This window comes from Oncorhynchus mykiss, chromosome 23 (genome assembly GCF_057628025.1).
Source record: "Oncorhynchus mykiss isolate SJ-2025 chromosome 23, ASM5762802v1, whole genome shotgun sequence".
In the NCBI taxonomy this organism is placed as follows: Eukaryota; Metazoa; Chordata; class Actinopteri; order Salmoniformes; family Salmonidae; genus Oncorhynchus; species Oncorhynchus mykiss.
In genome coordinates this window covers 38,247,944-38,262,484 of record NC_143044.1, presented here as the reverse complement: position 1 = coordinate 38,262,484, position 14,541 = coordinate 38,247,944, and the positions used below count along the sequence as shown (strand labels likewise).

Sequence of the window (14,541 nt, the reverse complement as noted above, 5' to 3'; positions counted from 1 at the left end):
CAACCATTTCAGTCAGAAAGTCAGAACTGTAACTCGGCCACTAAGGAATAGTCAATGTCGTCTTGGTAAGCAACTCCAGTGTAGATTTAGCCTTGTGTTTTAGGTTACTGTCCTACTGAAAGGTGAATTCATCTCCCAGTGTCTGTTGGAAAGCAGACTGAATCTCCCTGGTCTTTGTAGTTGAATCTGTGATAGAATTTCACTGCTCACTATATACCTAGCATTCTGATGAGGAGAGAGATGCCATGGCTATGAAGAATCCTACAAGTGGATATGTGTGTAGAGTAGGAAAGGGAAGAGCTGATAAGTGTGTAGGGTAGGAGGGTGGAGAAGAATGCCGCTTGTCATATTAGATATGGTCCCATCTGTCTCCTTTAATGGTTTATTTACATTGAGATGCCACCCTGGTTTTAAGGCTCATGACATATGAATCATACTCTGGAGAAGAGTATTTCTATATATTATGGTTTCCCGTTAACAGCTACTCTTCCCGCGGTCCAGCAAAAATTAAGACCGTAATATACATTATAATATACTTTTTTATAATTAAAATCGATGTTACATTTTTGTTGTGTTAAAGCCTGAATTTAAAATGGTTTAAGTTGAGATTTTGTCACTGGCCTACACACAAAACCCCAGAATTTCAAAGTGCAATTATGTGGTTAGAATGTTTTACAAATTCATTAAAAATATATGAAAGGTTGAAATGTCTTGAGTCAATAAGTTGCATGGACTCACTTTGTGTGCAATAATAGTGTTTAACATGATTTTTGAATGACTACTTCATCTCTGTACATATAATTATCTATAAGGTCCCTCAGTTGAGCAGTGAAATTCAATCACAGATTCAACTACAAAGACCAGGGAGATTCAGTCTGCTTTCCAACAGACACTGGGAGATGAATTCACCTTTCAGCAGGACAGTAACCTAAAACACCAAGGCCAAATCTATACTGGAGTTGCTTACCAAGACAACATTGAATGTTCCTTAGTGGCCAAGTTACAGTTTTGACTTAAATCTACTTGAAAATCTATGGCAAGTCCTGATAGTAGTTGTCTAGCAATGATCAACAACCAATTTGACAGAGCTTGAAGAATTCTGAATATAATAATGGGCAAATATTGTACCATCCAGATGTAATCGCTGCCAAAGGTGATTGTAACATGTATTGACTGTCTCCTCTACTACCACACACAATCATGGTGTACGTGTGTAACTAAGGACTGAATATGTTGTTGTAGTGTGTTTTTCCTTCATGTAGAAGAGTATTTACAGTTAGTGTCTCACTCTCTCACTCCGTATTGTTCTGCCACCGTCCCTAACCTGTCTGTTCCAGATGTCTCATGTTACTATAGTAGATCTCACATTACACTCCCCACACATCAACACAGAGATGAGACTATGGAGAACGTGCATGTTTATATGAACACACTCAGGCAGCATGGACATCAACACTGAAGGCACAGACACAGATACATGAAGATATTGCTAGAAGAGTGGAAGGCAACTAAGACAGATGCACAAAGGCATGTTTATCCACGTGTGTGTACAGACACAAGAGGACCACAGTCCTAGTGAGACAGACATGGTGACACAAGAAGACCACAGTCCTAGTGAGACAGACATGAGGACATGATGACACAAGAGGACCACAGTCCTAGTGAGACAGACATGAGGACATGGTGACACAAGAGGACCACAGGCCTAGTGAGTCCCAGTACATAGAGCAGTATGCACAACCATGCCACTTCACAGAGAGCTGATGCAGATGTGAGTCGTCCTGACAGAGGAAGGCCAACACAACTCCAGCAAAGGATCATGACCATGAACAGATTTGTGAGGTTCAAAAGAGTTGTTTGCGATGGAACTGAAATGCAAAACTTGTGACGGGTGTAGCGAATAAAAAGGTATCCGCCATAGGGAATCCCAATCAAGCCATGAGACAAACACACCGCTTTTAACGTGGAAGATACATCATGCAAACAACGAAATGTGAACTATGTGGTTACGAAACAAGGCAAACTATGTCACAAGTAAAGTATAAAAGATCACAAGTCATTCAGGAATGTTCAAGACCTCCACAATGTCGCTCTTTGTCATCATTAAAGGCGTTACATGCATATTAAATGTGAACACAACATAAAATATTCATTAATTATTAACAATCTTATATATTGTTATCATCAGAAAGATTTTGTTCAAAAAACAGCTAACAGTTCATTGATTTGGTTGAACCCCCTAACACTTCCTCTACAAAGCAGTCCAACAGAGGAGGAAGTGCTCTGTGATTGGGTTGAACCCCCTAACACTTCCTCTACAAAGCAGTCCAACAGAGGAGGAAGTGCTCTGTGATTGGGTTAAACCCCCTAACACTTCCTCTACAAAGCACTCCAACAGGGGAGGAAGTGCTCTGTGATTGGGTTGAACCCCCTAACTCTTCCTCTACAAAGCAGTCCAACAGGGGAGGAAGATAGCAGCGATCGGAAAGTGTGTGATTTGATTCAAATGAAAGAAACACAGGAGGGAAAGATGGAGAGAGAGAGAGCGAGGGATAGAAATATAGAGAGGGAAAACATCCAAAGCAATAACAATTCTCTGTGAATCAGAGGAGAGACACCCTGACAGTTAATCTCTGGGCAGAGGGAGCAGAGCAGACAGACAGTCCCAGCCTTTGATGTCATCATTCTTCCTCCCGCAGTTGTGGTGATGGCGTGGCCATCAGGACAGATTTGACGGGCGCACTAGGGAACATTTAGCGTGTTTGCCCACCGAGCCCTCGACAAATCAGCTGTTTAGGAGCTGTCAGTGGCAGGGGGGAGTGTGTGTGTGTTGCTATGTCAATGCAGTTAGGAGATTTTCAGATACAGCAGGATGCCGAGTGATGCTCAGATACTGTTGCCGTGGTAATACATTGAGCTGGGATTCTTACGTACACTTGCAGTTATGGTGCTTGACATATCACAAAACTGAGATTTATTACAGTTTCATCACACAACACTACTTGTATTCCATTCCATGAGTCATACACCTGATCCTGCAAGCTAACGCAGATACAGTGGGGAGAACAAGTATTTGATACACTGCCGATTTTGCAGGTCTTCCTACTTACCAAGCATGTAGAGGTCTGTAATTTTTATCATAGGTACACTTCAACTGTGAGAGACGGAATCTTAAACAAAAATCCAGAAAATCACATTGTATGATTTTTAAGTAATTAATTAGCATTTTATTGCATGACATGAGTATTTGATCACCTACCAACCAGTAAGAATTTCGGCTCTCACAGTCCTGTTAGTTTTTCTTTAAGAAGCCCTCCTGTTCTCCACTCATTACCTGTATTAACTGCACCTGTTTGAACTCATTACCTGTATAAAATACTCCTGTCCACACACTCAATCAAACAGACTCCAACCTCTCCACAATGGCCAAGACCAGAGAGCTGTGTAAGGACATCAGGGATCAAATTGTAGACCTGCACAAGGCTGGGATGGGCTACAGGACAATAGGCAAGCAGCTTGGTGAGAAGGCAACAACTGTTGGCGCAATTATTAGAAAATGGAAGAAGTTCAAGATGACGGTCAATCACCCTCGGTCTGGGGCTCCATGCAAGATCTCACCTCGTGGGGCATCAATGATCATGAGGAAGGTGAGGGATCAGCCCAGAACTACACGGCAGGACCTGGTCAATGACCTGAAGAGAGCTGGGACCACAGTCTCAAAGAAAACCATTAGTAACACACTACGCCGTCATGGATTAAAATCCTGCAGCGCACGCAAGGTCCCCCTGCTCAAGCCAGCGCATGTCCAGGCCCGTCTGAAGTTTTCTAATGACCATCTGGATGATCCAGAGGAGGAATGGGAGAAGGTCATGTGGTCTGATGAGACAAAAATATATATTTTTCGTCTAAACTCCACTCACCGTGTTTGGGGGAAGAAGAAGGATAAGTACAACCCCAAGAACACCATCCCAACCATGAAGCATGTAGGTGGAAACATCATTCTTTGCTTTTCTGCAAAGGGGACAGGACGACTGCACCGTATTGAGGGGAGGATGGATGGGGCCATGTATCGCAAGATCTTGGCCAACAACCTCCTTCCCTCAGTAAGAGCATTGAAGATGGGTCGTGCCTGCGTCTTCCAGCATGACAATGACCCGAAACACACAGCCAAGGAAACTAAGGAGTAGCTCCGTAAGAAGCATCTCAAGGTCCTGGAGTGGCCTAGCCAGTCTCCAGACCTGAACCCAATAGAAAATCTTTGGAGGGAGCTGAAAGTCCATATTGCCCAGCGACAGCCCCGAAACCTGAAGGATCTGGAGAAGGTCTGTATGGAGGAGCGGGCCAAAATCCCTGCTGCAGTGTGTGCAAACCTGGTCAAGAACTACAGGAAACGTATGATCTCTGTAATTGCAAACAAAGGTTTCTGTACCAAATATTAAGTTCTGCTTTTCTGATGTATCAATACTTATGTCATGCAATAAAATGCAAATTAATTACTTAAAAATCATACAATGTGATTTTCTGGATTTTGTTTTAGATTCCGTCTCTCACAGTTGAAGTGTACCTATGATAACAATTACAGACCTCTACATGCTTTGTAAGTAGGAAAACCTGCAAAATCGGTAGTGTATCAAATACTTGTTCTCCCCACTGTACATCCTGTAGGTACTGTGGTACTACGATTAGCTTTCTATACAGTCCCATACAGTAGCTTTAGCCAACTGACAAGATTAGCTCAGCGTCTCTCTCTCTCTCTCTGGACAAGGTGCTCTGCGTGTGTGTGTGTGTGTTTAGCAGGCATGATGAGCCAGGGTCCTCTGTGTGTAAGGTTGTTAGCTCTGGCTTGCCAATGAGGATAACCATGATGGATCTGAGGCACAGTGTGTGTGTGTTTGCGTATCTACGTGTGTGTCTATGTTCCTTCCTGTTTCCCCATCACCTGTGAAAGCTCTCCCCTGTCATCCATGCCGTAGCAGACGTGTATGCTACACTAAAAAGGGTTTGGAGAGGCTCATGATCACTGTTCCCAGTAGCATTACCATTCCTCCATCATTAACTAACATATTCAACACGTAAGCCCCAGCATCGCTCAGACTACTTTAGAATAGAACTTTCCCTAGCTGCAAGGATGCTGTGTTCTGTGAAAAGAGAGAACTGAACGTACATCCCCTGTCAGTGATATAAAGGGAACAGTTGATCTGTTTGACTACAAGTAACAGCATAACTCTCTCCATCAGAGGAGATCAGATGGGGGGGGGGGGATTTATGCCAGTGCACCCCACTACACCTGTTGGGACAAGAACTAAGCCTTGTCTCTCTACAAAGTGTTCCCTCTGAGAGGATAGAGGGAGGGAATCAGAAGAAACAATGAGGAGATTAAAAATACATGACAGATACTTCAGCTCAGCAAACATAATGATTGCACACACACACACACACACACACACACACACACACACACACACACACACACACACACACACACACACACACACACACACACACACACACACACACACACAACCCTCTCAAATGCATACACACATTCACCTACCCAAACACACACTCAATTACCAACACTATCCTGTCTCTATAGCCCCTCTGCATCTTTACTGTAAGCTCCCAAACACCCTCTTACCCTCTCTAGTTTTAAACGCTGCCCCCAGGCCTAGCACACTACTTTGTGTTTCCATGTCAAAGTTACTCTACAACTTCTGTAACAGAAGCACCCACAGCCCCCTCTACTCTACTGAGAGACTTAAACAGACTCCCTCCCTCTGGAACTGAGAGTGAGAGGGAGGGAGAAAAGGAGCAAGAGAGGAAGGAGAAAGAGCTAGAGAGATGAAAGCAGCAGATAGAGAGAGAAAGGCAGGAGATATAGAGAGCTAGAGAGATGAAGACAGGAGATAAAGAGAGCTAGAGAGATGAAGACAGGAGCTAAAGAGAGCTAGAGAGATGAAGGCAGGAGATAAAGAGAGCTAGAGAGATGAAGGCAGGAGATAAAGAGAGCTAGAGAGATGACGGCAGGAGATAAAGAGAGCTAGAGAGATGAAGACATGAAATAAAGAGAGCTAGAGAGATGAAGGCAGGAGATAAACAGAGCTAGAGAGATGAAGACAGGAGATAAAGAGAGCTAGAGAGATGAAGACAGGAGATAAAGAAAGCTAGAGAGATGAAGACAGGAGATAAAGAGAGCTAGAGAGATGAAGACAGGAGATAAAGAGAGCTTGAGAGATGAAGACAGGAGATAAAGAGAGCTAGAGAGATGAAGACAGGAGATAAAGAGAGCTAGAGAGACGAAGACAGGAAATAAAGAGAGCTAGAGAGATGAAGACAGGAGATAAAGAGAACTAGAGAGATGAAGACAGGAGATAAAGAGAGCTAGAGAGATGAAGACAGGAGATAAAGAGAGCTAGAGAGATGAAGACAGGAGATAAAGAGAGGTAATGTTGGCTAGGGGCTACTGTAGCTAACATCTAAGCCTGTCGATCCAAGTGATGGACAAGTGACCACAATATGACTTAAAAATACATTCACATTCAACACATTTGACTACAGGTCATTCAAAACAACATTGACAGAGGGTGACCATGCGATTTTCCTGACCATGCATACCTTGTTCCCTATGGCTTTCTTGGGTGGGAAGCTGAAGTTGTCGACCTGTGGGAATTGTGAGCGTAAGTGGTTGTGGAGCGCCCGGAATTCTGTGTAGCGTCTGTAGACATTCCACTCGTTGTCCAGGATACGGATGTACACCTAAGGAACAGGTATGACACCAACAACAACACCAAGAAAAACACAATCAGAAAATGCCATTTCCTGGGGTACAAATCCTACTCTTACAAAATTCCTGCAAAACCACGCAGTCTACAGAAAGGAGGAAATTAGCCAACCATAACGTCTCAAGGTTCTTCTGTATTCTCAATAATATTGTAATATACAGTATGACAGTAAAACATACTCTTCCACTCTGCCTGTGACTTGTTGCTATTTTCCTGCATTATTAAAGTAGCACATTGGATTCCTTTGTTCAGCTGCTGATGGTCTGCGGAAGGCAGACACTGGGGATTGTGACTGGGAGGATAAGAGAGGCAATTACAACTGGAGGAGGAAGAGAGAGGGAGCACGAGAGAAAGACATGGCTGTAGCTAGATATGTTTGAGTCGCGTCGGGGACAATTTGAGCATTTTAGCTAACCCTAACCCGTTTCCTAACCTTAACCCAATTCTCCTAACCTGCTGCGTAAGTTCTCCTAACATGCTACGAAAAGTCACTTCTGCTAGTCAAAACCAGCAGACCTGCCCTGAGAACAGTCTTAGTTTCCACTAATGGAATACTGCTAATTTATCACCTCTCTACTTCCTAATACAGTACATCCTCCTACTTTATTATCTCTCTACTTCCTAATACAGTACATCCTCCTACTTTATCATCTCTCTACTTCCTAATACAGTACATCCTCCTACTTTATCATCTCTCTACTTCCTAATACAGTACATCCTCCTACTTTATTATCTCTCTACTTCCTAATACAGTACATCCTCCTACTTTATCATCTCTCTACTTCCTAATACAGTATATCCTCCTACTTTATCATCTCTCTACTTCCTAATACAGTACATCCTCCTACTTTATCATCTCTCTACTTCCTAATACAGGACAGTGCTTCCTGCTACTTTATCATCTCTACTTACTAATACAGTACTTCCTAATACTATATTAACTATATACTTCCTAATACAGTACTTCATAATACTTTCTCACCTCTCTACTTCCTAATACAGTATTTCCTTCTACTTTATCACCTCTCTACTTCCTAATACAGTACAGTACTTGCTGAATTGTAGACCCCAGCAACACACAGCACAGGAAACACGGAAGCTTTGGCCTAGGACACCTCTTTCTCAGGGGACACTTTTCAACTTTCCAGTTGTTTAAAATGTATTATCTGGCAAGTGTGCAATTACAGAGGACGTGAGGGACATGCTGTAGAGTAAAGAGAAAACAACATGGGCAGCATTTTAAACTGTCTGAAGATTAACCTGTTGTTTGTTAATTACTGTAGTTTTCAAGGGGGAATGTGTGTGTGTATGCACTTGTGTGTGCATGTTATGTGTGTACGATCAAAGTGTTCGGGTGAAACAGGGCAAGACGGTGGCCACTGGGGCCGGCTGGCCAACCTGGACCAACATTAAAGACCTCACACCTCATAACAAGACCAGCACTCTTAGAAAACTGCTCCCTGACACACTCACACAGAGTAGTCACACACACACACACACACACACACACACACACACACACACACACACACACACACACACACACACACACACGCGAAAGTATTCACCCCCTTTGGCATTTTTCCTATTTTGTTGCCTTACAACCTGGAATTAAAATGTATTTTTGGGGCAGGGTTGTAACATTTGATTTGTACAACATGCACTTTGAAGATGCAAAATATTTTTTTATTGTGGAACAAATAAAACAGAAAACACTTGAGCGTGCATAACTATTCACCCCCCAAAGGCAATACTTTGTAGAGACACCTTTTGCAGCAATTACAGCACAAGTCTTTTGGGGTGTGTCTCTATAAGCTTGGCACTTCTAGCCACTGGGATTTTTGCCCATTCTTTAAGGAAAAACTGCTCCAGCTCCTTCAAGTTGGATGTGTTCCGCTGGTGTACAGCAATCTTTAAGTCATACCACAGATTCTCAATTGGATTGAGGTCGGGGCTTTGAACAGGCCATTACAAGACATTTAAATGTTTCCCATTAAACCACTCGAGGGTTGCTTTAGCAGTCACTGTCCTGCTGGAAAGTGAACCTCCGTCCCAGTCTCAAATCTCTGGAAGACTGAAACAGGTTTCCCTCAAGAATTTCCCTGTATTTAGCGCCATCCATTATTCCTTCAATTCTGACCAGTTTCTCAGTCCCTGCCAATAAAACATCCCCACTGCATGATGCTGCCACCACCATGCTTCACTGTGGGGATGATGTGATGGGGTGATGAGAGGTGTTGGGTTTGCACCAGACATAGCGTTTTCCTTGATGGCCAAAAAGCTCAATTTTAGTCTCATCTGACCAGAGCACCTTCTTCCATATGTTTGGGGAGTATGCACAAACACTTTAAGCAATGGCTTTTTTCTGGCCACTCTTCTGTAAAGCCCAGCTCTGTAGAGTGTACAGCTCCTTCAGGATTATCTTTGTTGCCTCTCTGATAATGTCCTCCTTGCAGGTTTGCTGTGGTGCCATATTCTTTCCATTTTTTTAATAATAGATTTAATGATGCTCCGTGGGATGTTCAAAGTTTGATATTTTTTTTATACCCCAACCCTGATCTGTACTTCTCCACAACTTAGTTCCTGACCTGTTTGGAGAGCTCCTTGATCTTCATGGTGCCACTTGCTTGGTGGTGCCCCTTGCTTAGTGGTGTTGCAGACTCTGGGGCCTTTCAGAACAGGTGTATATATACTGAGATCATGTGATTGCACACAGGTGGACTTTTTAAAAAACTAATTATGTGACTTCTGAAGGTAATTGGTTACACCAGATCTTATTTAGGGGCTTCATAGCAAATGCATACGCACACACCACTTTTCCTTTTTTCTAAACAAGTTATTTTGTTCATTTCACTTCACCAATTTGGACTATTTTGTGTATGTCCATTACATGAAATCCAAATAAAAATCCATTTAAATGACAGGTTGTAATGCAACAAGACAGGAAAAATGCCAAGGGGGATGAATACTTTTGCAAGGCACTGTACTGTAGTCGCACACACACAAATATATAATGCATTCATACATGCACAGGAACAATGTATACACACACACTGCATTCACACACACACACACACACACACACACACACACACACACACACACACACACACACACACACACACACACACACACACACTGCATTCAAACTCACTGTACACACAGACACAAGGTAAAATGTTGCAACACACACTATGATTAAGGTTGTAGTCCCACTGCCAGTCTCCTCTTAGACATTAAACACCAGGCTCACGGTGTACTAGAGCAAACTTAATCAAATTTCAAATTGCAACTATTATAAAATGGTGCAGAAATTATAGTGACATATTTTTGTTGTATATGGAGAGTAAAAATATATTTGAACAGTGTTTCTCAAACTCTATTTCAAGGACCGGCACAACTTTATAGAATATTGTTGACTGATCTTTCAGTTAGTCAAAATAAATCAATTCTCTCAGCTCTCAGATTGTCTTCAAGGGAGGCAGCCCTGAGTACATTGCCCCTGGTATAGAGAATATAATAATTATCATTAAAACAACATAAATCTAGGGGTCAAATTCAAAGTTTTACCCTTTAACACAAACAAGATATTTAACTGCAAGTTGGCCCTGTTTTACTTGTTATGTGTTTTCACCACCTCTTTCAATTCAGCCTGAACAGGCGGTTCATGTGTTATTGTAGACTAACAAGGCTATTGAAAGGAGCAGAGAGTGACTCATCAATAGTCTTAATGTCAGATAGAAGGAGCAGCGAGTGATTCATCAACAGCCAGATAGACTGGGAGAGGAAATTCTATCATTTAAAACACCAGTGGCATTACAACTGCTCATTACTGTACTGCCTTACAGAGACTGACCAGTTCATTTAAAGGAAGGAGGAGGGGAAAGAGACAGAGTCAGACAGAGGAATGTTTTAGAGAGGGGAACTGAGATGTTTAGCTCACTTAAGCAGACACCCATGCTGAGATGATTCTGGGTAATCTGAAAGTTAGCACCTTTCCTACAATGGTGCAAATGATTTGCAAAGAATTGAGAGACATACCCAAAATACATCTCAGAACAATATGTGGATTTTGATCAGAGGAAAGCTACAGCACAGTATAACTCAGGGTAGGCCGACGCCACAGCATGACTCAGGGTAGGCCTGCGCCACAACATGACTCAGGGTAGGCCTGCGCCACAGCATGACTCAGGGTAGGCCGACGCCACAGCATGACTCAGGGTAGGCCGACGCCACAGAATGACTCAGGGTAGGCCTGCACCACAGTATGACTCAGGGTAGGCCGTCGCCACAGCATGACTCAGGGTAGGCCGGCGCCACAGAATGACTCAGGGTAGGCCTGCGCCACAGTATGACTCAGGGTAGACCTGCGCCACAGCATGACTCAGGGTAGGCCTGCGCCACAGCATGACTCAGGGTAGACCTGCGCCACAGCATGACTCAGGCTAGGCCTGCGCCACAGCATGACTCAGGGTAGGCCTGCGCCACAGCATGGCTCAGGGTAGGGCTGAGCCACAGCATGACTCAGGGTAAGGCTGAGCCACAGCATGACTCAGGGTAGGGCAGCACGATATGGTCAAAAAGTAAATATAGCAATTTGACTAACAGTTAATTTAGGTGATGTGACTACCTCATGAAGCTAGTTGAGAGAATGCCAAGAGTGTGCAAAGTTGTCATCAAGGCAAAGGGTGGCTACTTTAAAGAATATCAAATTAATTTGGATTTGTTTAACACTTTTTTGGTTACTACATGATTCCATATGTGTTATTTCATAGTTTTGATGTCTTCACTATTATTGAACAATGTAGAAAATAGTACAAATAAAGAAAAACCCTTGAATGAGTAGGTGTGTCCAAACTTTTGACTGGTACTGTATATTAAGAAGCAAAGTGGAAAGCAGCGTCATTCTTGTTTGGAACAATCTGTTGACTGCAAAATACCTAACAGAAGAACATGCTAACTTAAGTGAATATAACAACAAGGAGGAGGAACTGTGCTGATTGACTGACAGGGGGCGGGGCTTGGTGTGTGTGGGAAGCAGCCACCAGATGAGCTAGGTAGAGACGACGGACTAAACTGTAAAAACGGACGTGACATGAGGCTGACATTTCAAAATATTGCATGCAATATGGATCTCTTGCGATATGGATATTGCACATGTCAATATTGCAATTTCAGTGTGATTTAGATGAATTGTGCAGCCCTAACTCAGCATTTTATACTTCAATCAGGCACAGTGCTAGAAGCACACCCATTATTGTATTTAAATATGGAATGCTATTACTTTGAGGCTCTGGCTTTCTTCATTGTAGATCGTCAGGTAAGGGTGCTCTCGAACGGCTAGATGTTCTTTACCATTCGGCCATCAGATTTGCAACTAATACTCCTTATAGGACACATCACTGCACTCTATACTCTGTAAACTGGTCATCTCTGTATACCCGTCGCAAGACCCACTGGTTGATGCTTATTTATAAAACCCTCTTAGGCCTCACTCCCCCCTATCTGAGATACCTACTGCAGCACTCATCCTCCACATATAACACCTGTTCTGCCAGTTACATTCTGTTAAAGATCCCCAAAACACACACATCCCTGGGTCGCTCCTCTTTTAAGTGTGCTGCAGCTAGCGACTGTGTGCTGCAACACACTCAAACGGGACAGTTTTATCTCCATCTCTTCATTCAAAGACTCAATCACAGACACTCAGTTGTGGCTGCTTTGCGTGATGTATTGTTGTCTCTCCCTTCTTGCCCTTTGTGCTGTTGTCTGTGCCCAAAAATGTTTGTACCATGTTTTGTGCTGCTACTATGCTGTGTTGTTAAATGTGTTGCTGCCTTGCTATGTTGTTGTCTTAGGTCTCTCTTTATGTAGTGTTGTCTCTTGTCATGATGTGTTTTGTCCTATATATTTTTTAAACATTTTTTTATCACCCGGCCCCGCAGGAGGCCTTTTGGTAGGCTGTAACTGACTTGCCTAATTAAATAAATGTTTTAAATACATGTAACTGTACTGTAATCTATCTAGTAAATAATGCAATTTACTATGTACTCCCTCTCTTTCTCTGAAGTACATAAGTATGAGCTACAGTCTGGTCGGCTAGTATAGCCAGCTTTCTCCTGACAGGCAGGGTAATTGTAGGTTACCAGCTGTGGTAAAAGCAATAGGCTCACCTCTTCCTCTCAGGAATCCCTTATGGAGACTGAGGCCTCCTGCTCACCTCGCAGTGGGACAACACTGCAACTACAGTACAGGCAGCACCAAATAGCTGACAACGGACCAGGGGGCCCAGGTAGTGGGGATGTGACTTTTACCATAATGAGTGGAAGTAGAAGCACTATAGGTGGGCAGACGTTGTAATAAGATGTTGTGTGTGTGTGTGTGTATGGGCTCTAACAATAGCATTGGAACATTCTGTTCTCCAGCTAAGACACTTTCAAAGCAGGCTGTATGCTAAGCTACATCACTGATATGATCTTGTTCTTGATTTTTTTTAAAACGTCCAGCTATATTCATCACCTGCCTGAAACTTCTAGGGCCCAGAGTTTTTCGTGGTCAGATAACCTACAGTAGTCGGAAAAATCTCCTTGCCCCTCCTGTCTCAGCCTCCAGTATTTATGCTGCAGTAGTTTATGTGTCGGGGGGCTAGGGTCAGTTTGTTAAATCTGGAGTACTTCTCCTGTCCTATTCGGTGTCCTGTGTGAATTTAAGTGTGCTCTCTCTCTTTCTCTCTCTCGGAGGACCTGAGCCCTAGGACCATGCCTCAGGACTACCTGACATGATGACTCCTTGCTGTCCCCAGTCCACCTGGCCGTGCTGCTGCTCCAGTTTCAACTGTTCTGCCTTAATATTATTGGACCATGCTGGTCATTTATGAACATTTGAACATCTTGGCCATGTTCTGTTATAATCTCCACCCGGCACAGCCAGAAGAGGACTGGCCACCCCACATAGCCTGGTTCCTCTCTAGGTTTCTTCCTAGGTTTTGGCCTTTCTAGGGAGTTTTTCCTAGCCACCGTGCTTCTACACCTGCATTGCTTGCTGTTTGGGGTTTTAGGCTGGGTTTCTGTACAGCACTTTGAGATATCAGCTGATGTACGAAGGGCTATATAAATACATTTGATTTTGATTTTGATTTGATGATATAAAGGTGCTGCATATGACAGTCCCCCAATTCTCTCTTAGCTGAAGCCATGAGTGCACGTTTCAGTGCCCAACAGGTTGTAGATCTGAATTTTACAGATGTCCAGGAGGAACAAGAGAACACTGATTTAGAAGAGGAGGAGGTATCTGACGAAGAAGATGGGGAAGAATACAACCCAGAGCACGATGCATCATCTTCAGATGAAGAAGAAATCCCCCAAGCTGAAAGAGAGACATTTTTGTCAAAGAACAGCTAAATAACATGGTCCTTGTCACCATATGACAACCAGGGCAGGATGGCAGCAAAAAATGTCATAAGGATGACATATCCTTGACTTTCAGCCATGAAATTAACCACAGAATGTGCTTCGTTCTATAGCTAGATGACTCCTGATATCTCCAGGAGTGATAAGTAGAATTGTCTTTATCTGTTGTCTAGTAGTCTTTTTGCTAGATAAGGCCATCTACTTTAAGTGCTGAATGTCTTCCCAGTAGCCTACTTGGTGTGTGAACTGCTGACTGCTCATAACTTGCAGATTATTGTTGACACATCAACCAGGATCAAGGGGCAGGGCAATTAGGGACTTGTTAAGGTAGTCATTAGCTGCATTGGAGG

The 14,541-nt window shown here is 43.2% G+C and overlaps 1 protein-coding gene and 1 long non-coding RNA gene across 3 annotated transcripts in view; one reads left to right on the top strand and one right to left on the bottom strand.

Annotated features, from left to right (window-relative positions):
• Positions 1–14,541, top strand: part of LOC149972588 (uncharacterized) — a 439,554-nt gene that overhangs the window by 82,587 nt on the left and 342,426 nt on the right. The window lies entirely within an intron of this gene.
• The window catches only part of LOC110502889 (sorting nexin-29), a 172,198-nt gene that overhangs the window by 2,765 nt on the left and 154,892 nt on the right, over positions 1–14,541 (bottom strand). Inside the window, exon 19 of the mRNA XM_036960638.2 lies at positions 6,616–6,756. Within this exon, the coding sequence (XP_036816533.2) occupies positions 6,616–6,756 (141 nt within the window). The remainder of the gene's footprint in view (positions 1–6,615; positions 6,757–14,541) is intronic.